The 23388-nt window shown below is 41.1% G+C and overlaps 1 protein-coding gene across 4 annotated transcripts in view; it reads right to left on the bottom strand.

Moving 5' to 3' along the window:
• Positions 1-23388, bottom strand: part of ST7 (suppression of tumorigenicity 7) — a 215186-nt gene that overhangs the window by 5416 nt on the left and 186382 nt on the right. For 2 of the 4 annotated variants that reach the window (XM_011937374.1, XM_011937373.1), the window contains exons 13-15: positions 15008-15158; positions 5530-5622; positions 2619-2758 (exon numbers count right to left, since the gene is read on the bottom strand). In XM_011937374.1, the coding sequence (XP_011792764.1) occupies positions 2619-2758; positions 5530-5622; positions 15008-15158 (384 nt within the window). Of the gene's footprint in view, positions 1-1076; positions 1829-2618; positions 2759-5529; positions 5623-15007; positions 15159-23388 lie in introns of those variants that run through there. The other 2 variants (XM_011937371.1, XM_011937375.1) reach the window with 2 other exon arrangements.

Here is a 23388-nt window from a genome sequence, read left to right as displayed (position 1 = left end):
GGTGGAGCGGCCAGGTGAATATGTAGACTGGAGGCTGGGAATCTCTATTGATTCAAAACTCCCACCAAGTGCTATTACAGTTAGTTTAATGAAGAATACTGGACTAATGACATATTTTTACAAATATGCTCTAAAAATATTTAACAGAAAACATAAAAGACCAATAATTGTTTAATGTAAATATATTCTTATTTTAAATTTTACTAAGTCACACTCAGAATTTTGGCAACTACTTTTACTCAGAGATTGGCTAGGGAGTAGAAGAAAATAACAAGTAGTATAGGTCCATAAACTAAGGAACATCCAAGGCAGCAATATGGGTGATAATGGGTGTAGAAATCATGTCATGCACAGAAGACTTAAGGAAATGCAAGATATTCTACCTGGAGGAAAAAGCAGGTAGTTGGTTAGAGGTGGCCATTAATTAGTGAGCTGTCCTAAGAATTTGCAGGAGGAAGGAGGGCTGTTTAGTGTACCCTCAGTATAGAATAGGAATAAGTGGAAACCAAAGGGAGGCAGATTTTTACAGTACAAGGAAAAGTTCTGAGTCATCCAATAATCAAATGGGCTTTAATGTTTATAAATATGTGAGCGTCCCATCACTGAAAGTATTCAAGATGAGTCTAGGTGACCCCCACTCAGGGTTGCTGTTAAAGGTAATTTGCTTCAGGTCCCTTTCAACTCTAAGAGGCTATGATTATAAGCATACAAGAAGAAAAAAAAATGCTAAGCTGTATCTGATTTTTCCATTGATTCTTTCTGCAGAGACCACTACCATTTATTATTTAATAACCATTTATTGAAAACCTCCTATGTGCAAGGCACTGTGCAAAGCCTTGGGGATACAGAGATAAGGAAGACACCGTCCTGCTCTCAAGGAGCTCACATTCTAAATGGGACAGACAAGTTTTCAACAATTATAATACGGTACAATAAATGTGAGAATATACGTATTCATGGAATACTGCGGGATCACAGAGGAGAGACACCTAACTCAGCTTAGAAGAACTTTAAAGAAAGCTGAGTATAAAAGAACGAAGAGGCATTAGTACAGTGGATGAGCAGGGTGGTGACAGTGAAGGGCATACCACGCACAGCAAACAGCATGTGCAAAGGCGCAGAAATGTGCAAGAGCCTGGTGCATCTGGGAATGGTGAGTGATCCATTATGGCTGAAGAGCAGTGACTATGCAAGAGTTGGGAGAGCTAAGGCTGAGAGGTAAGCAAGGGCCAGATCATTAAGAGCCTTGGATGCCATGCTGAACAACTGGGACTTGATCCTGAACTCAGTGAGAAACCACTGGAGAAATTTAAGCAGGGAAGTGACATGCTCAGATGTGCAATTCAGAAAGACCATTCTTGTATCTGACTGGTGGAGGATAAGACAGGAAGCAAGGAGACCAGTTAAGACTATGGCAGGAGTTCAGGCAAGAAATAACAAGGACCTAGACTAAGAGGGATGCTTTGGGAAAAGGAGGGAAAGAAGAGGTGAATCACATTTACTGAAGGCCTAGTTGCTTAGGAGGTTAGAACTGACAGTTTGTGAAGACCAAGACAGATGGGATGTGGGGAGTGGGAGAGGGAAGAGTTTGGAAGGGCTGCTGAGTTTCTGGCTTGAGCAACAGGGTAGACGGCAGAGGTCAGGAATACAGGAGGAGAAGCAGTTTTGGTAAAAGGAGTGATGCAGTGGGGTAAGAAGAGTGATGAGTTCAGTTTTGGAAATGTTGAGATTGAGGTGCCGGAGGGATTTCCAGTTCATCTTCAACACGCATGAAAATACTCTTGCAATTCCAGTCCCTGAACTCTGCCGAGCAGAAAATGTCACTCATCTGGAAAGGGATTAAATCAACCCAGCCAAGTTAGAAATCGTCCTTTCTGATTGCACTCGCCTTGAAATCTGAATGGAGTTCCAGGGAAGCAATTGATACTCTTTTCCTTATTCCTTCTGTTTGAAACTCATCTGTGGCAAGATCAGTAAGCTTATCCTCAACTGCATGTGCAGGTTGAAATGGTCAGTTTTCAACAAAGAAACAATGGTTCTTGGCTGTCAATGCAGATGGCTTTTCTTATTAAAGCTCCTCTCCTCAAGCTCCTTAAAGACGCTTAATGGATTTCCATATTTCTAAATGTCATTTCAGTTTATTTCTTAATAAGCCCTTCACACCCTCTGTTTATTCCTTAAACAAGCCAAGGGTTTGCAGCCTTTTAAAAAATTATTTAAATCATCTTTGAAAATGTAAATCTCATCCTTCACTAAGGAAAGACCCACGATATCCAAAGATTAGAAATCATGTCATTCAATTTACAGAAAACTGAATAATTTCCCACACATTTTTCATTTGCTAGGATTCCCCAAATCATTCCATCCTTTTGGACCTCCTGTATTTTTTGGAAACGGCTGAGAATTTGTGAAAAGAGGCAAGGCATGCAGTAACAACCTGCACTTTCTCATTCGACCCTTAGCGCTTTGATTCCATTGATGATCATGAAAATTAAATGGTGAGCAAGGATCTTTGCAGGCTCGTATCCATTTCTGCAAGGCAACCCCATTTCTCTTACGCTGCTTCCCTTGGCTTTCCCCGTCCATTCCCCGAGGCCTCCCTCTAGGCAAACACTCACAGCTTTTGCGAAGACCCCCATAAGTTCCGGGAACTGATGTGTCAGGAGGGCCAGCATGGCTGTGAAGGAACATAATCCAGCAGTAAAGAGAATAAAGAAGGGAAGCTCCTTCTTTGGGTAAACTGAGACTTCATGGAAAGCTGTGGAGAAGACCAAAAGGAAAATATCAGGGCTGGAGTAAAATGCATTCTCAGGTAAGGTCTATATGGTGGCGCTGACTCCAGAGCTTGGGAAACAGTTGGAAGCCTATTGGAAATGAAAAAATAGCACACCTGACAAACCATAGCCAACATCTGACCCAGCCTTTGGAGGCCCATCTGCTGGTCACAAGTCTCCGTCCAGGCTTCAGCACTTTAAGTGGAGGCAGGAGGGGGCGAATTTGGGGGTATCACCCCTTCATGGGAGGGAAGAGCACCGCCTATGCCTAATGTGTAGTATTTTTTTCTCAAAAGCAAACACAGCTAAAACAACGAAATTACTCAAATTACAAAACAGGTGTTCATTGTACAAAACCTGGAAAATCCAAAATCGAGTATACAGGGAAAAAAGGCACCCCGTCTATATGTTTTCCTTCCTGTATTTTAAAAATCATTATAACAAGGTGATACTAGTTTCTCCTGTATTTTTTCCTGGCACTCTCTAAGTATGTCAGTCGAGGATGCCACCCTCATAGAGAGATATCCAGCGAGGACTTCACGTGTAGGTCTATTCAAACTGTAAGACGGGAAGGTCAAGGCTGCTAGGGTTATCTGGCACAATTGTAAGAGACTCTAGATGACAAATAACTTCCAACAACCATCAAAAAACAAGAAAAGCTGGTGCTCTTTAGAGCGCCTTCTATAACTTTTATATTATATTTCAAACATTGGGTTTGGGAAAACCAAAAAGCTGTGGTACAAAGATCAAGAGAATCGCCTCCTTCTCTGTGCTCATTATGATGCTGCCTGAGAGACTGCCTGGGTCGATGGGGCTGGCCTGCAGGAGGAGAAAGAGCCAAGTGCTAGGGGTGCTGCGGGAGAGGCTGTGAAACTGCACGTGAGAAACAGCCCACTCTAACCAAGAGGACCAGAGGGCTCCATGGTCCTCAGGGAATACAAGATCTAGAGGCCTTTCCTCTACCATTCAGCTCCTGTTCCTCAGAGTCCTCAACAGTAACCTACAAGGCTGAATACTGAGGGTGGAGGGAATCCAGGAGGAGCTCCATGCAGACAAACACACCTACTACGTCCAGGTAGGTCAGCCTGCTGCGATTCAAACACATGGAGCAAGTGTGCTCAGGGCCTCATGTGGCTATAATTATACTTTTAATGTGCAAATTATGGGTAGCACTTAAAACAACCTACCTTCTTCATATCCTCACCCTCAACATCCAACCAAAAAAGATTTTGGAGGGAGACCAGACTTGGAGCACTGCATTCAATTAATGTGAGCCATAATTTTCTATTTCAGGCTTATAAAGATTATCCCTATAAGGTTTCTCTTAAGAACTGTAATCTTGTTCTAAAAACTAATCTATCCCCATGGAAACTTAATTGGACTCGATTAAAACATTTAAAAACATTGTACTCTTCAGAAAACTGCCTTTCTTACCAGAAAACCAAAACTTAACAAGGATCTCCCTGAAGTGGGGAGTCAAAAGGTAAACTATGGGCCCACGGTGAGGATTTCTGAAATCAAATCTAATGTGTGAGGCACCAGACTCTTTTCACAATCAAACTCGAACAGTGAGGAACACATCACGGGGATCTCCCAGTTCCCTGGGTAACAAATCTCGCACTGGGTCTGGCTGGCAAGGAGGCAAGGGAGCACCTCCTGCTACCTCAATCTGATGACAGCCACTGAGTTCTGCACCCAGATCCCACCATGCTGAAATGAAAAAATAGTGGAGACTCATGCTGGAGACTCATGACTGGCTGGATAATGCTGGTGTTTGGAAATTTACTATGCATCCAGGGCTCTAAGGTTACACTGTTCCTCTGGGGAAAATACTTTTATGTTACAGCTATAAGATACTGATATAACTGGGGCTGGTGAAAGGGCAGAGATGGCAGGAGAGAAGACAGAGGAGGGAGAAGAGCTGAAATTTGGAGCTTATTATCTGAGGGAGAAAAATAGATCCTAAGTCAGGGCCACATGAAGAGCCTGACATGATCCTTGTACACAGTATGATTTGATAATAACCATTTAGCCTGAATTGTCAAAACAATGTTGTATTACAGCACAGCAAAATAATATTTTCCACATGTGGTGTGGGTCATTAGACTGCTAGCTGTGTAAGGTAGTGGAGGGCAGGGTTTTCTTTTGTGTGCTTTCATACAGTGCTGAGGCTGCACGTGTGCTCTGCACATGGTACTCTGAACCACTGCATGCAACCCACGAGGTGCTCATGGGAAATCCCTCTGGCCAGAGCACAGCCTCACCACAGAGCACACTGCCCTGCCCCACAACTCCACCTCTGGCCATGGTGCCAGCTTCCTGGTACTGCCTGCCCGTCCATGACTCATGAGCAGCTCCCTCTCGGTCAGCAGCTCTTCTTCAAACTCCAGTCTGTGCAGACCACATCTGTCCAGCAGAGCAGCCCAGGCAGAACCCTCACAACGGACTGGCCCAGCACATACCCGCTCAAACCAGGGGTCTCTGTGCTCAGGCCCATCATCAGTACATAGGGTTTCTTCAGCTACATTTCAATCGTTTGGCATTTTTCCCTTTGATAAATTTGGAGAGACTTGGAGGAACAGGAAGCCAAACCCACTCACATAACTCACTTGAATACATATGCTATTAAACAAGGACAGGGGTTTGGAGAAAAGTAATAAAAGACAAGGAACATTCTAAACATTGATATTCCCACCTCTTCCAATCCCCACCTTTCGCCACACACCCTCACTGGCTGAAGAGAGGTGAGACTTACATGGAAGCAGCTCTCGGTCTGCTGTTTCTGTACAGATTGGGTAAGGATAAAATAGGTGCCCCTTTTCCAAGGGATAAGGGATCATCCGAAAAGCTGAAAAGGAGAAAAAATATGTCAGAGATGTCCAATGTTTGGGTCATAACTTCCCAACTGCAAAAAGGGACGTTTGAGCACTTTTATAAAAGGGAATGCTTCTACAAAGGAGGCAAGGCTTACCCACCCAAGCTATGTGCCAGATGAAACGTCAGAGATAAATTATGATGTATTACTCACACATTCATCTCACACTATATATTCTGGGCAAACCTCACAAACCTGGGTGGGACAGAGGTGCAGAGGGGTTGGGAAGCCATCAGTATCAATGCCCAGGGTTTCATCATCTACTAAGTATTATTAAAATGTTATGGGCACTAATTCAATATAGCTCAACAAATAGTAATCATGCAAACGTGGATTAAAATGCTTCCCCAAGAAGCAAATGTGGATTGACTTGTTGGAGTTTGTCTAGATGTACAAATATGAAAGGCATTCTACCAAGTTGATTTAAAAAATACTGTTTAAGTGGATTTGAATTCCAATCAAGATGAATAAAAACAAAAATCTAAAAACATATAACTCGGGAGGCGTTTCTAAACTTTATTAAAAGTTTAAATCTTAAATATCATGTGGGAAAACCGATCTGGAGAGATTAATTATCTGTATTTTGATGACATTAGGTCATCTAAATTCTGCTTTTGTAGCATCAGATGACATTAGGGCTCGCACTGAATTACGGCTTTCCAATCAATCCATCCTTTCCCATGATCAAGTGTGTTACTCTCCCTGTTTCAATGTCATCGGCATGTTAGTCTCACTGTTCCTATGAACAGTACTCGTGGAGGTAATTTTTCTTCAACAGATGTCCTCTTACTACAGCCTGCTGCAGATATAAAATATAAAAGCTCTACCCTACTCTGGGAATGTCAGATAACAATCCTTGCCTTCATGTATGTTAGTGAGGGACAGTAAAACATGCAGCAATATTTTTAGTTTTAAATGATACATTTCAAGGAATCATAGCTACATCCTCAGCTGTGTAACTACCAGAGCCTTCTCAAAATGCTGTCAATGTACATATTTATCTTTTGCATACTTATTTCAAACAGGAATCAGAAACAAAGAATGTTCTCCCTCACAAGAAATGACAAGGTTCCATTGTAACCAGCATCAGTGCACATATGGTATTTATTCTGGTGTCTGAATATTATTTAAAAGTAAAAACATTATGTATGTGATTCCAGCATTTGGAATGCAGTCAATCTACACCGCAGTGGTATCACTCTGAGGTTACAGCACATTGCCACGGAGAATATAAATCACTATAAATGTGGGATTAGAGCAGAGCCAGTTTGCTGGCAGTTTGCTGAGGTAAAAATGTTATCAATTTTCCTCTCATAACAGAAACCTCTTAAACAGAGATTAAAACATTAAAAACACCCCAGACTTTAACTCTGCTTAAAATGAAAGGCTCACCCTAGTTCAATCAGACCTTTTCTTGCATGCAAACAAAGATGACTTTTGCCCGCTAGAACAAGCAAGAGAGTAGTTCTTTGCACAGGTTGTTAACACACAAAGATCATTCCAAGGAACCAACATCTCTCCATTAGAACCAGACTTTCAAGAGAACGAAACACCCCCAACAGAAACAAACAAAAACAAAAATAAGCCTTTTAGTGCCTTTATAGGATACACCACAATCTCTTCTGGGAAGTACTGGATTTAAACTTAAACTACATTATGGCAGGATTTTAATGCCATTTCCCATAAATGACGGCTGCTACAAAAGCATCTGAAAAATGTGGAAAAACCTACGTGGGAAGTTTTTTTTTTTGTTTTTTTTTTCCCCCCCCAAATCCAGATTCTCCATGTGCAAAGGGCTGCTGGGTTGCTGTAATTAAGAATCTGTTCAAGTTCATATGATATAAATATAAACCCTCAGTTTTCAAAGTGGCTATAAATTTGAATGCTAAATTTTATTCAAAATTGAAGTCAGTTTGCACTTCAGGGAGTAATTTTTTAAATGAAATACAGGAGTGCAAGATCTTGAGAGTGTTCAACCATAGAAATCTAATGGTTGGTTGGTGTCTTTTCAGTCAAATGCTACATGTTTTTCACTCCAATATTTGGCATGCATACAGAATTTTGTGCGTCAAGTTGGCCTTTTCCTTTTTCTAATTGGTTCTGGCCTTTCTGGAGAGGTTAGAGACACAATACAACTTTAAAAAGAGTGCATGTGTACACACAGCCACCCACCCACACCCTCTTCCCGGATTGCCCTCCACCCCCATGATTATAAAGATGCTTATAGTGGTCTTAAAATCTCTCTCATGTCAGCTATCATTTGCATTGAGCTCATAAAATAATAATAAGGCTTTTGGCTTCACTAAACAAAAGCAAATACAATTTCTGCTTGCAATTCTATCCTTTACCCACCCTGCAGTGCAGGGCCCAGTCAAGTGTGAGATAAGCAGGGGAGGTCCGGAGAGAGGCCAGGAGAGGCACTGCACAAGCCTTGCCAGCGTCACCTCCCACCTCCTGGTCCCTTTCACTGCTAAGACATGCAACTGCTCCATGACAGCCTTGTGCCTTTTGCCAACTGTCCAGAAATTTTGCGAATCTAAGTATTAAAAACACATTGATTTGGCGGTGCCAATAAGAACAGAAAAAGGTCATTTGAACAGATCTATTTTATGAATGAGTACAGACCTAAAAATCCTTGAGAAAACACAAATTTCAGAGGAATTAAAAATACACATGTATTGGGTTAAAAACAAAACAAAAAAGCTAGGCCACTCAGAGTGAATACATGGTATACAAATGATATTTCTGCACTTTCTTCTGTGTGCCATTCCTTCCCCTACCTTGATTTTGGTTGTGCATTTGTTGAAGGGTCAAAATGAAACTGGGAATTAGTGAAAGAACAGATCATGTCTTCACAGTCAAGTCTGTGGCACAATGCTGCCTTCTTCTATCCCTGACCAGACACATTTTCTTGGTTCCAAGTCTATCAGTGCTGTTCCCATCAGAGATTCTCAATTGATACTGGGGGGAAAATCACCAGAACCAAAGAAACGACAAAAGGATGGATACATGAACAAGTTAATTCCTGATTTTCCCAGTGACTTCTAATGACCTCTTCTTACTCTACCTACCAGAGAGGCAAGGATAGAATGTAATTAATCTAAGAGTATCTTAGATAACTTTATACAGATTATTTGTAATAGAGGGAACTGAGTTTGAATCCCAGCTCTACTTCTTATAATCAGTCGTTTGTCAAAAGGTGAGTGGCTTCTTATGTGACAAGCACACAAAGGTGAGAGCCCAGCACACACTGCCCCTGCCCTCATGGAGCTCACCACCAAGTGACAGAAGCAGGATCCAATCATGAAAGTAAGAGCAGGCCAGGCGCGGTGGCTCAAGCCTGTAATCCCAGCACTTTGGGAGGCCAGGAGATCAAGACCATCCTGGCTAACACTGTGAAAGCCCGTCTCTACTAAAAAATACAAAAAACTAGCCGGGCGAGGTGGCGGGCGCCTGTAGTCCCAGCTACTCCGGAGGCTGAGGCAGGAGAATGGCGTAAACCCGGGAGGCGGAGGTTGCAGTGAGCTGAGATCTGGCCACTACACTCCAGCCCGGGCGACAGAGCAAGACTCCATCTCAAAAAAAAAAAAAGAAAGTAAGAGCAAAGGTTCCCACGGTGATACAGTGATGAACACCTCCATGGGAGTCACGGTGCTGTCTGTACATAATGGCAGAGCAGCCAGAGTGGCATCTAAAGGATGAGCAGGACCTGCCCAGGCTCACTAGCGTATGACTTTGGGTGGGTTGTTAATCTGTGTCTCTGGCCCTTCATCTGTAAAATTAGAATACCACAGGCCTCCAAAGGCTGGTAAAGGAACTAAGTGTAACAGCAGAGGTCAAGGCATCCACATACAGTGCCTGGCCACTCAATAAAGGTTGGGTTTCTCTTTCCCCCATATCCTTCTCTATTAAACCTAAAGTTCCTACTTTCTCTATCAGGTCATACTCTAGCTTATACGTAAAAATTCTGCTTGTTTGTTAATACTTAGAAATGCAAGTGATAGAACAGGAAATTATCACCAAATTGCAAATTTCATGTCCTTACTTTTAAGTTCAATGTAGCTAACCAGCCACAAAAGCCATCTGTTTTTAGTGAGGCATTTGGGTGCAGCAACAAAGAAAATTCAAAAGTCAAAAGGCTGGGTTGTGATCCCATGCTTTCACTACCTAATTGTGTGACCTTGGGAAAAACACTTTCCCTTAGCTGGATTAAATGATGTTCTACTCTGAAATTCTAGGGTCTTACAGCAGACTCACTAACTTCCTAGTGACCCTCACCACTCTAATACTCAGTTCCTACTTTCATGATAGATAGTGTGGATACAAGCACTACTATCTATCTATCTAATATGGGGTGTGTGTGTATTTTTTGCTTATATACACTGTACACACACACACACACGCACGCGCACACACACACACACACACACAAACATTCCTCCCAAAGCATTTCAGATTCCTATTCATCTTGATCTCCTCAACCCAATGCCTGGCACAAAGGAGGGACTCAATAAATGTCTGTTGAATAAAGTAATGAATGAATAAACGCACAATCAAGCAGAGACAGAATTTTCCTTTTTAAAAACTCAGGTGGATCCATATGATAGCCAGTCACCAAGACTGAATAAAGGAAAGGAGCAAGTTGGTTCTACTGGGCAGTAGGTGGGGAACCATCATATGCTATCTGGAGTCTGGCTATTAAGGTAAGTTAGCTATGACTAGAGACTTTAGCCCATCATTGCTTTCTCCCAAATTACAAAATTTAGCCTTGGATCTATGGGGGAGGGTGGTGGAATTTCTCTTTCGTGGTTCAAAAGATGCCAGCCTTATGGAGGAAAGGTTTGGCTAGAGGAAGTGCCCTAAGAACCACATCTTACAGTGAGCAGCATTTGCCATCAGGTTCAAAGAGAATAAATTAGAATCAGAATCTCATCCTATGCTTCAACAATGGGCCATTTTCCCCTCTCAAAAGAAATACTCAGCCTTAGTTCCCCTAAAAAACACCACCCTCAAATCTTATACATTATTTAGTGGATTCTTTGGGGTGGGGGGATCTCTAAAAAGAAAATAAGAGTCTTACTTGGTCAAGTAGAAAAAAATGGAAACAAAGAAAGGCTAAGTGATATACCCCATGGCAGACTAGCCTCCTGATATGTAGAACTAGAAAATTAAAGTTCACAGTTGTGGTTGGCAGGCAACCCCGCTTTCTAAAATAAATACAGCCAAAACAGAGCCCTGAAAAGATCAAGATAGGAAGGAGATAAAACCACATCAGTATTAATACAGGTAAAACAGAGAATGTGCCATTTAAAATAGGGCCCCAGCAAAAATAAAAAATAAAAATAAAATAGGGCTCCATAGGTGTAATATCAAACGAGACCCTTCATTTGTTTTTTATGTTCAACTCATACTTCCAGTGGTGCATGTAGGTGAGGATCACCAGAACAGACAGTGTTTAAAATAAATATGATTCAGATAAGGTGGCAGCTATGTAATGAACTGGAAACATATTATAAAATCTTGTCAATTAAAACCCGTGCCCTTTCTTAATTACTTGACTTTGAGGAACATATTGTGTACTTTCAGGGGCTGTGACAGTGATGAATCAAACATTTTGGAAACCTTTGAAATGCTGATGTATTTGTGGTTGAGGATTCAGTTTTTTTTTTAAACCACCATATGTTTCAAACCCAAACAATCTCTGCCATGCATCAGCTGGACTTTGGGGTTTTATCAAAAATGAGAGGTTTTTTTTCAGCTTGATTGGAGGAAAACTCACTTAATTCCACTAATTAAGGATGACTAATGTTCTAACATAACAAATTCATTAAAAAGCAAAACAAAATACACCTCCACCCCTACCCCCAACAAACACTTTTGACAGAAACTAAAAATTTGTTTTAAATCTCCCAAATTTACTAATAATCATTTTAAACACGGAACCCAGTAAAATTAGGTACTGTTACCTTCTTCCCTGAATTTTCTTTCTAATGAAAAAGGGAAGCTGGAAGGGAGTTGGGGAATGGTCTTAAATTTCAGAATGAAGATAAAAATGATTCAAAGGAGAAAACCTAAACTATGAGGCTGGAGATGTCAAAAGGCACCACCAAGTGGTGCACTGGCAGAAGTGCAGCCTCCTTTGCTCCTGCACAGGCTGCCTATACATGGCCAGCTGACCTGAGAGGGAGCTGGGGCAACTGCCCTGAGGTCACCAGTCTGGGGTGGGTGGGGTATGGCATTCAGTATCATCAGTGCTTCACAGTTTCTAAAAATTACTAAAGTTAAGTAAATGCTACTGTAAGTAGCTGAGTCAGAATTCTAATCCAGGTCATCTGATGGAAAATCCAGAGCTCTGAACCTCCATTTAGCTTAGAATGAACACAGATCCAGAAGTGATGTCAAAAGACTGGATAAGATTGTCTGGGTTTGGAGGGGTAATTCTTTCTTCTAAATTGCATGATATTTACAGTTTGTTTTTAAAAAAGACCAAAAACATCTGTAATGAGATATTTTTAAAATATATGTGTATACGTATGTGTATATATACATATATTTATCCTTGTTGAAAATTTAAAAACAGAAGTATGAAGAAAAAAGAAATTACTTAAAATCCACAATTGAGTGGTAATCGCTTAAAACAAGCTTATTTACTTCTAGTCTCTTTCATTTATTTATACATACCTGTTATTTATTTTATAAAATTGGCCTCATTTGATATTTAAAAGGTTTAAGTCAGTATTAAACAACAAAATACAATTTTATATAGGATGATTAACTTTCTAAACACTACAGAGAGATCAGGTGCAATAAATACACCCTACGCTGTAAGTAGTGATGTAAATTTCAATTGTGGGCTTCCAAACAAATGTTTCAGAGATGACTGATCTTTGTATTCTTAATCTATTGTTCAGTACAGTGAAGGAAAAGTGAACTTGGGTTTACATCCTGGCTCCCCAACAGTGGCCACAGGACCTTCAACAAGACACTGATCTCAATGAACCTGTTTCCTCTCTTGAAAAATTGAGATGGTCACCTCTGTCCGGCCTAACTCAAAATATTATCAGAAAGAGTGAATGATGTAAATGCAAAACCTCTGTAAATTACCCAGTTAAACAAACACTCTTCAAGGTTCATGGCATTCTCAAGCATTTAGCATATAGTAAGCACTTCCACAGTCCTCTTTTCTAAAATTGAATGTTATGGCTCTCTGTGAAAACTGAATGGCAATGTAAGTGACTTTGGCTGGGATCAGTTACCCGATTTTCACAGACACTTCTCCAGTGGTTCCTGCTTATCTGTAAGGGTCAACTGCAGAATTTTCCTTTCCTGTAGGTACCTGGCCATACTGTGTTATGTCTGAAAACCCACCCCCTCTTTCTATCCTAATAAAGCATTCTGCCAATTTGAGAAAATTAAATCCCCATACAGCTATCCTGCTTGATTTTGTAGCTCCTTGTTTCACTTCATGTTTCTTTTAATCCCATCATCCTTCCAGTTGATCAGAGCATCTCCCCATTGTTATCTGACCACATGGATAACTAGTTTCCAGTTACTCCTTGTAGGATTTTTATTTTTTCTATGGTGATACCATGTCTTTATTACCCTTTGCCCCACCCCTTTTTTGGGTCCCTTCTATAGGACAGGTAACTTTCTTTTCTATGAGACCCAATGGATGAGCTTCTATTATTGTTTCCAAGAGACCAATCTACAAATATTTGGCAAACCAACTTGTCCATTTAATTTCTCCACAACTGATACTAGGTAAGGCCTCTCACGTTCAATCCTGTTGGGCTTTTCTGTCTCTTTCTCATGCTTAAATAAACATGTATTGTGTTCCTTTCTGATAGAACACCTTACATACAACAGGAAGCACAAGCTAGAAGGAATCACGACCATGCTCACACACACCCTGAGTGGAGTATGGTGTGTCTTAACCCATTTAAATACAGTTGCTGGTGCCACCCAGGCCACCTGGAGTGTGCTATTACACTTACTGAGGAGGGGCGGAGGCACTGATCAAATCCTCCTTCAAGTTATGAATAGTAATCTATAGAAGCAGAACCACTATTAATTCGTGAAAGAGATATTTTCAAAACTAAACAAAAATTTTCAATCAACTTTGAGTCCCATCTCTAGCTTATTTTTACACCATCCCATTTTGCTCCCCCAACCTCCCTTCCTACACCAACTTGGACTCCTAATGGGTTGCGGAAGGGCAGGAAAAGGGAGGAGCAGATTATCAAAATGAAAATGGAAGCAGCAAAGATAAACAGAGTGAAAGGATTAAAAAGACACTTGTTTGAGGGGTTGATCAGAGTAAGGGTGAGCTAGGAAAAAACTGTCAGAAGACTCTAATATTTATTGTTTTAGTTTCCCATGGGTGGAAAAAGAAAGCCATGCTTCCTAATGTACTTGTTTTGCTAAAATTAATGCTAGCAGAGTGTCAATGCACATGTTGTCCAATAATTCATAGTCTTGGCTTTTTTCCTTAATTTACATTCTCTCAAACAGCCCCACCACTTACCATTTCTTCACACAGTGTCCTTGCTTGTAATACTGTCCTACTTCTTCAAGGCTTGGTTCAAATCTCATCTGACTCATAATGTTAACCATGATCACTCCACCCCATAGACCTCTCCCTTCTGAAAAATCAACAGGCAGCTGCCACATGCTGCTGGTTCCTCTTCCCGATTAGATGACATGCTTCTCCAAGGCAGGGAGCATGTCTTACCCACCATTACAGCCTCTTCTCCTTACATGGAATAATAATATCCATGGAGAACAAGCCCACAGATTTATTTATCCCTACATTCATCTACCAAGCATTTATCCATTAATACATGAATGCTACAACTCCTAGCAAACACTAGGGTTCAATGGCCACTGTTCTTGGTTTGAAGCATAACTGCCACACCTTTTTGGGTGGTCAGTCTGACTCCAGTGGAGGATAACTGTGGCTCTTAGCCAACCCTCCCAGAAAGGCCATCAAGAAGTGGTCATCAGTGTCCAGCACGAAGCCTAACCCCATGCCAAAGATTACCAGGATGCTGTGGGGCCGTCCAAGTTTTCAAACAGGGTTTTCAGGGTGACAGGGTGCCCCTTTGAAGAACATCTGGGTTCACCCCTTCTATAATATCAACTTACCTTTCTGAGCTGTGGAAACGGCCTCACCACAGGAATATCCACCACCACCGGGGGATGGAAGAACCTAAGTCACTAACTGGCTTAGATGCGCCATCACAGAGCACAAGAGCAGTACATATGTAAATCTTCATTATTCATCATAAACACTCAGTGCAAAAACATTTTAGACCTCTTCATGCTCTTAAAAATGTTTCAAAAAAAGAAAAGTACTTACTGCCTTCCCACGTACAATGCAAAAGATTCAAAGCCCCTTCCACTCTCTTCCAGTGTGCAAGATGAAAGAATGCATATGCTATTGCTTCACTGTCTCCTCTCTTCAGGATATGTTCTGGGGGTAGGATTAAGCTTTTCATTTCTAGTAGGTACTGAAATAAAAAAGCAGGACACAGTTGTGTTAATACATAATTTGGAATTCAGTATTGAAAATAGAGCAGTTGATTTCCCTAAAGCCACCATTTATAAGCATTTCATTAAACCTGCAACCTCATTACTACATTTGCAGGCAATTACTAAAACATCCAGCAACACAAAGTTTGCTGACAGATGATTAGCCTTGTACTAGTTTCCTACAGTGAAGATCAGAGGCTTTCAGGCTAAGATACTCTAATCAAAGAAATACATAAGACTCAAACAGCATAAAGGAAAATGTAGAAGACACGATAATTTGGTATAATTTGGAAGCAGAATGAAATCTTATAAAATGGACACATGAAGGTTAAAAAGTTATGTGGCTAAACCAAGTGCAGTAGAAAATTTGAGATTGAGTACCACGGTCCACTATTTCTTTCTATACACATGTATCAAGGAGAAGAATCTTGTCCTATGAAAAGAGCCACCCACAGCTGCTCAAGTGCTACAGGGAGGAAGGGTAGCAGCCAGAGCATGGGAAGACCCAAGGGAGGGGAGCGTCATAGACCCCAAACTGTGACACTCTTAGATCCTTTCCCAAAGACTAGGGAGTGGGGGTGGGGGATGGGGGTCTCAGCATACACCTCTTCATTGCTATCTTCTACAAAGTGGGTAGGAGTATAGGGCAAGAATGGATATACTTCCTGGAGGCTGAGAAAAGACTACGTTTCCATTTTTATTCTTCTGTTTTACTATAGGATAGATAGGGAGTAATTTTTGAAGGTTATTTTATAATTGCAAATGTTAACCTTTCTTTTTTGGCTGGCATTCTCCCCTCCTGGATCCATCCATGACAGACACACACACACCCCCACACCCACACCTACACCCACACCCACACACCCACCCCCCCACCACCACCAAAGACAAACATAACAACAGCCCATGCAATCTCCTTTAAAATGGAGACTAACAGACTACAGAGGGATATGGACAGCAAAAGCAAGTGCTAAAAAAAGGTGTTCAAAAATTTTACTATCAGAAATAATTGCCTATGTATTTTTCTGTCCGTGGAAGTTTATGAAAGACAGTGAAAAGGCCGGGCGCGGTGGCTCAAGCCTGTAATCCCAGCACTTTAGGAGGCTGAGACGGGCGGATCACGAGGTCAGGAGATCGAGACCATCCTGGCTAACACGGTGAAACCCCGTCTCTACTAAAAAAAAAAAAAAAAAAAAAGAAAGACAGTGAAAGGTAGAAGAGTCCTGGTATACAGAATGGAGACTATGGCACAATTATCAATGTTTCCCTGTCATCTAGTTGAGGATTTGTACCCTTTGGGCATCAACCAGTTGCCCTTAAGCTTCCTCTCCCATTGGCACACTTGGTGTTGAGGTGTATGGCCGGCAGGAGCCAGGAGAACACATGCAGGCGTCTTGGCTCAGCAACTGCAACTTTCCTCACTCTGGGTCTGATATCTGAAGAAACCTCCAAGCTTCTGGCCTCAAAGCAGAAAGAGTAGGGAAGTGAAAGAGAGACGCCCAGAGAGCAGCAGGAGGACAGTGATATGGTTGTCACACTTGGGAGGAGGTAGGATAGAAAGCCTCACTCCACAGAAAGACCTGGGACCCATTTCCAGGCTGGCCCATGACAGGTGTTTGTTATTTTGGTGGAACTCCTCAAACATGCATTCTAAAAGAACTTTCTGGCCATTTGCCTTTTTGGATTCTATGAACTACTGCTTTCCTCCTAATGTCTTGTTTTAAAACAGTGCAAGACAAAAGTCTTTTTCGAAAAATAAGAATAGAGAATTACCTAGCAATCCAATTTGCACTATGTTTATAATGAGTATCAGCCATAATACAGTTATATTTATATTATGGTGAATTTTATGTTTGGAGTTGCCTGGTTATCCTCTTGTGATTTTGTTACCTTAATAGGAACCATTGAAATGTACATTGCTACTGCCAGTGATGGTCTTAAAGGACTCCGAGGCTATGAGTCATGAGAAAAATAAATAACTTGTAAAGTGTTATGAACTGTATTAATTGTTTCACAGTAAGTTGGAGAAGGAAGAGCATTTGGTTATCCATAATAATCATCATCAAAAAAACAATGGAGAAGGGAGATTTCTGGCCTAATGAGAGCCCTGGAATAAGATTTTCATCTAATTTTCTAATTATTCATAGTCACCACATCTATCAAATAGTCAATTTTTAAAGAAGGATCATGCTTATAAAATTGGAAACAAATAAAATATGAAAATAACTAACTCATGTGTCCCAGGTATACAGAAATCTCCTTAAAGCCCCTGAAATCAGATGGTGGCTAAAAGTGTAAACTCCCATTCTTTTCATTTCTATGATTAGAAAAGGCTTTTACATTTGATTAAGGATCTATGAAAGAACTCTTCTCTTAGCCTAAAGAACCTTCAGGCATAGGGGCACCTGAGAAGGAGTGGGCCTGGTAGTCACCCACATTTGTGGGTAGAAAACAAATTAGCAAGTCTGGGTGCGGTGGCTGACGGCTATAATCCCAGCACTTTGGGAGGTCATGGAGGGTGGATCATGAGGTCAGGAGTTCAAGACCAGCCTGGCCAAGATGGTGAAACTCTGTCTCTACTAAACACACAAAAATTAGCTGGGTGTGGTGGTGGGTGCCTACAATCCCAGCTGCTCAGGAGGCTAAGGCAGAGAATTGCCTGCACCCAGGAGGCAGAGGTTGCAGTGAGCCAAGATTGTGCCACTGCACTCCAGCCTGGGCAACAGAGCAAGACTCCATCTAAAAAAAAAAAGAAAAGAAAAGAAAGAAAAGAAAAGAAAAGAAAAGAAAAGAAAAGAAAAGAAAAGAAAAGAAAAGAAAAGGTAAGCTAGCAGGAGGCAGGACAAGTCAACTGGCAGGGGAGGGTAGGAGTTCTGAAAATTCCTGACAAAGAGACATTATAGATATGTGCTATCCCTGTTCAATACAACAGTTTCTACCACATGTGGCTATTTATATTTAAATTAATTAAAACCAAACAAAATTAAAAATTCAGTTCCTCCATCTCACTAGCCAAATTTCAAGTGCTCAGGTACTGCATGTGGCTAATAACTACTGTATTGGACAATGCAGGGAATATTTCCATGATCACAGAAAAGTCTTTTGGACAGCATTGAAGGCTGCTGTAGACAATGGTTTTTCATCTTTGGATAACTGGGCCAATTTTTAACATGAAAAAATTTCAAAGGTGGTCATGATAGGAATCATTAGGGTAGTAGCTACTGACTGAAAACATACGATATGACAAAAAGCTACAATAAATGTAATAAAACAAAAATTAATCTAAAAGCATTGCTGGCCACCAGGGCATCTACATACAAAACATTTGAAAAATAGTAGTACACATGTGTGTGAGACAGATAGCTTACTCAGCCTGTAGGCTCAATGGGATGCATATGGCCTCAAGGACATCATCCACAGCCCCAAACACAGGCCATGAGGTAATGCTGTTTCTCCTCTAAGCTCTCTCTAATCTTTGTGTATGTGTACTACTCACATGCCACCTTATATTAGTTATCATGTATCTTGTTTCTCTGTTGAATCTTAAGACCCCCAACAGTATGAACCTTGTCATCTGCATCTTAATTTCCCCTCCCGCACCTCCTACAGAGCCTTGCACATCAAGGTAATATTTTTTTAAGCTGAATTAAATTGAAATCTTACTTCCCAAGAAGTCTCTCAAAGTGAACATCACTGGCCTAATCAGCCTTATGAGGCTAACCAAAGCAACATATTAAGGAAACAACTCTGCCTTCTCATCTTATCTATCTTATGGCAGCAATCGGCTATGACTATAAAAGAGAGTTATACTCCTTTATAATTCTAAACAAAATGTTGGCCCTAACTAAATGATGAAGGCTAATAACAACAATGTGTTATGTTTTTGGCCAGGCTTAAAATGGCTGGCAAGATCAGTTCTCAACATGTACAACATTTAAATTAGAAAAGCATGGAACAACATTTCACGTCTTACTTGTCAGGAGAAAAATAAATGGAAGAGGGCAGATCCCTATCCACAAGTATGCAGAAATCAATTAGAATAACTATAGCTTGCAAATCAGAGAACACGCTTTGTCCATCTATAATAATGGCTTGGTTTCTATTAGCTCAGCCAGCATTCTGTGCTATCTTGTCCACATCTAACTTCCCTCCCAGAGAAAATCACACTGATCTTGAAGTGCAGTGCTTCTAAAAATTTCGGAAGCAACTTTTCAAAATCTATTTGTGTCAGCATCCACTGCAGGAGCACCTAAAGTCAGGGCATATGAAGAGAAGCAGAGAGCTATGGTGTTTAGGTGTGAGCAGCGCCTACTCATGGAGGTCTCTGAGACAAGACTGGCTCAGCTGTCAAGGAAACTGCTGAAGAGATATGGCCTATTAGAGGCTACCTTGGGTGGCTGCTAAAGTGCTTTTTGCTAAGATCTTAAAATTCTATAATAATTCGAATGAAAATGATCCCATAGTTATCATTCACATAAATGTTAATACCAAAGAATTAACTCATACACCTCTTTTTTGGGATTTTCAATATCAACAATAGCATAAGTCATATAAAAATCATTAGCAAAAGTATGGGAATAAGCAAAATGTGAGGAAAAAAAAAACAGGTAAATTAACTTATATCACAGTTAATGATGACTATTGAGTGGCTCCCAAAACCAGGTAATGAAAGAATATGTATTAGCACAGGGAAATGTTCATGATACATTGCTCAATGAAAAAAAATCAATGTACCCTAACAATTTACATAGCAGATTATTAATTATTTTGACAATAAAAATGTATAGGTAGGCATTAAAAACCAGTGGAAAGTCACAGGTTGAATGTTCATGATGGTTAAATATTTGATTTTAATGGGAGATTAACTTTTGTACTCTTCCTGTCCTTTCCAAGTTTTCTATAATAAACATTTTGTAAGGGAGGGGGTCCCGCTCTGTTATCCAGGCTGAAGTGTAGTGGTGCAATCATAGCTCACTGCAACCTTGAACTCCTGGGCTCAGGCGATCTTCCTGCCTCCGCCTCCCAAGTTACTAAGACTATAGGCACATGTTACCATGCCTGGCTTGCAATTAATATTTTTATTTTTTTCTCTCTATATATGTATGTACATGTATGCATGTATATATGTAATACAAATCTATTTTCTAGACTTGCATCAAAACACACACGCACACACACACACATACACACAAACACACAAACAAAAGATAACTGGAGATAGCAATTTTTTTCATGCCTACAATGCTTTGGTGCAACTGGTTCTGATAAAATGGTCTAACACCAGAAAAGATGTTTTTAAAACATCAATAAAGAGTTCTGCGAATTAAGCTAGTGCTATTTGGGAGAGACACCACACAGTCTGAGTTTCAATGTTGCTTACTCCCTGGAATGAGTAAGACACAAAGCAGGGACAGGACAAAAAACACTGCAGGTAGCCATGGCTCACTCAGATCATGTGGTGATGGAGAATGCGGTACACATCACCAGGATTCCCTGCCTTAATCTCATCTACCGTCTGCCACTCTGAATCACTTACTGGAATCCTGGCTCTACTGTTTAGCTATGAGACCCTGGACATGTTATTTAATTTCTTTGAACCTCACTTTGCTCATCTGTAAAACTGGAATAGTAAAAACATACCTTGCTGGCTTTAATTTTTGAAGATTATGTAATATGCGTAAAGCATTCATTCACATAGTACTTGGCATATAAGTGTGCATTGAATAGTAGATATTTTTGCCACTAAAAAATATTATATGTAGAGGTAATTTGTGTTTTCCACATATACATGTTCCACAGATAACTGACTTTGTTTTTGGGTAAAACACTTCAGCATTTTTATTGTAGTAGCAGATCAGTTGAAGAGACCTGGCTACCAAGGGTCATTAACAGACCAATACGGAGCCAGGCATAAAGCAAAGCTGAATTGTCAAATTAAACCTGGTGATTTCAGTATCACTCAGGGATCCTCATCACAAGGTACCTTCTTCTTCCTGGTTCACTTATCTATTCATTGGTTACTTTGCTTCATTCAAAAAATATGTGAAGGCCCACAGTGTATCCCAAGAATATAGATACGGGAGCACCCACAGGCTATCCAAGGACATGGATATGGAAGGATCCTTTGTGTATTCCAAGGACATAGCTATGGAAGCACCCATAATTTACCTCAAGGGCATGGACATGAATAAGGTCAGGCCCCCACCTTGATGATCGATAGTCTTTGTAGGAGTAGAGGAGGGAGAGAGAGACAGTGGGAGGGAGGAGAGAAAAAGAGAATGTATGGAGAAAGAATAAAATTCAACATGGTGAGTACCTTAGAAAGATGTATAAACTTAGCACTAAGGAAGCAAATGGACAGCATTGTGTCTGAGAAGTCTTCACAGAAAAATGAAAATATCATCTTACTAATTACATAAGAGTTTATACTGAAAAAATGAGGAGGGGGGATTCCAAACCAGCATTAAAGGGCAAAGTATACCAAAAGCATCAAAGGCTACCAAAAGCAAGCCAAGGCGTCAAAGGGCATGATGTGTTTCTAAACTGGTGGGGCCTGACTACTAACATGATGGTAATTGCCAACACTGATTACGCACTAACACACGTGCCAAGCATTATCTCAGTAACTCCTTAACACTCTCTGTGACGGAGCTAATATTACCATTCCTGTTTCAAAGATGGGAAAACGAAGGCTTTAGGAAGTAACTTGTTCAGAGTTGCACAGTTGCACGTGGCAGAACCTGCATTTGAACTCAGGCCACTCTCCAAAGGAATGAAGTAGAAAAAGTAAGCTGTAAAAGGCCTTCATGATCTGCTCCAGAAGGTGCCCTGACCTTTAGTAGCTGGTTTTCAAACTTTTAGACACAGAATATAGTTGACTCTTGAGCAACCTGGGTTTGAACTGCACAGGCCCACTTTTATACAAAATTTTTTTCAACCAAACACGGATTGAAAATACAGTATTCATGGAATGGGAAACCTGCATATATGGAGAGCTGATTTTTTTGCATAACACAGGTTCTACTGGGTTCTGCAGGGCTGACTCAGGGACTTGAGAATGTGTAGATTTTGGTATATGTGATGGGTCCTGGAACCAATCTCCTGCAGATACTGAGAGATGGCTGTAATTTGTTCAAAGAGAGACAGAGAAAAAAAAACACTTAGAATCTTTGAAGCTGATGCAAAACAAAGCTGTGGGGAAATCTGAGGGATGGACCCAAGAGAGATCTGGGGAACCCTCCTGGCTCCCCTAGGAGGACAGTTTGGAAATCACTGCCATAGGCAACTGGGAAGTGAGTTGTGCAGTTTGCAATTTTGAGAGAAATGGGTGAGTCATGTGTAGGATCAACAGACAGGGAAGAGATGGAAATTAGCAAAGTCTTAAAAAGCTCCTGTTAGAGTCCAGGTGATGGGGACAAAATTGGGGGATGAAGGAGGAGCTTTTCCAGGACTTGGCGCCTGACTAAATGTGAGAGTCAGGGGAAGAACCAAAGGTGACAAATTTTTAGTGTAAGAAACTAGAATAATGTGAGTTCCTTAGCTAGGGTAAAGACACCAGAAGAGGAAGAGGCTTAGCAGGGGAAGGTAACAAAAACAGCTTGAAGAACCTGCAGAACATCGCTGGAAAAATGGCCTGAAGGCAGCTTGGTCTGCAGGTCTGGAGCTTAGGAGAGAAGCTGGAGACACAAATGTGGGCATTCTGGGCCAGAGGTGGAAGCTGCACAGTAGGAGCATGGAGATCTCTCAAGACAGCTTCGAGCAATCAGGGAGAGGGCAGTGAACAGAACTCCCTGGAAAACATGAGTGCGTGGCAGCACAGAAAAGGAGGAGGAGGAGAGTGCTGACATACAGGAGTGGCACAGAGAGTAGGTGTCATGGGGTCAAGATGGCCTCAAGACATAAGAAGCAGGCTGGCCGGGGGCAGTGGCTCACACCTGTAATCCCAGTACTCTGGGAGGCCAAGGCAGGCAAATCTCTTCAGCCCAGGAGTTCAAGACCAGCCTGGGAAACATGGCAAAACTGAGGTGGAGGCTGAGGTGGGAGGATTGCCATGATAGCACCACTGCATTCAAGCCTGGGTGATAGAGCAAGACCCTGTCTCATAAAAAATAAAAATAAATAAAGACATAAAAAGCAGTCGGTCAGTGGGACCAAATGCTGAGGAGAGATGAAATAGGATGAGATTTGAGAAGAGGTCAACAGCTCTGG

Source organism: Colobus angolensis, unplaced genomic scaffold, assembly GCF_000951035.1.
Source record: "Colobus angolensis palliatus isolate OR3802 unplaced genomic scaffold, Cang.pa_1.0 Scaffold163, whole genome shotgun sequence".
NCBI lineage: Eukaryota > Metazoa > Chordata > Mammalia > Primates > Cercopithecidae > Colobus > Colobus angolensis.
Note: the sequence above shows the minus strand (reverse complement) of the source record. Positions and strands in the feature narration are given on the sequence as shown.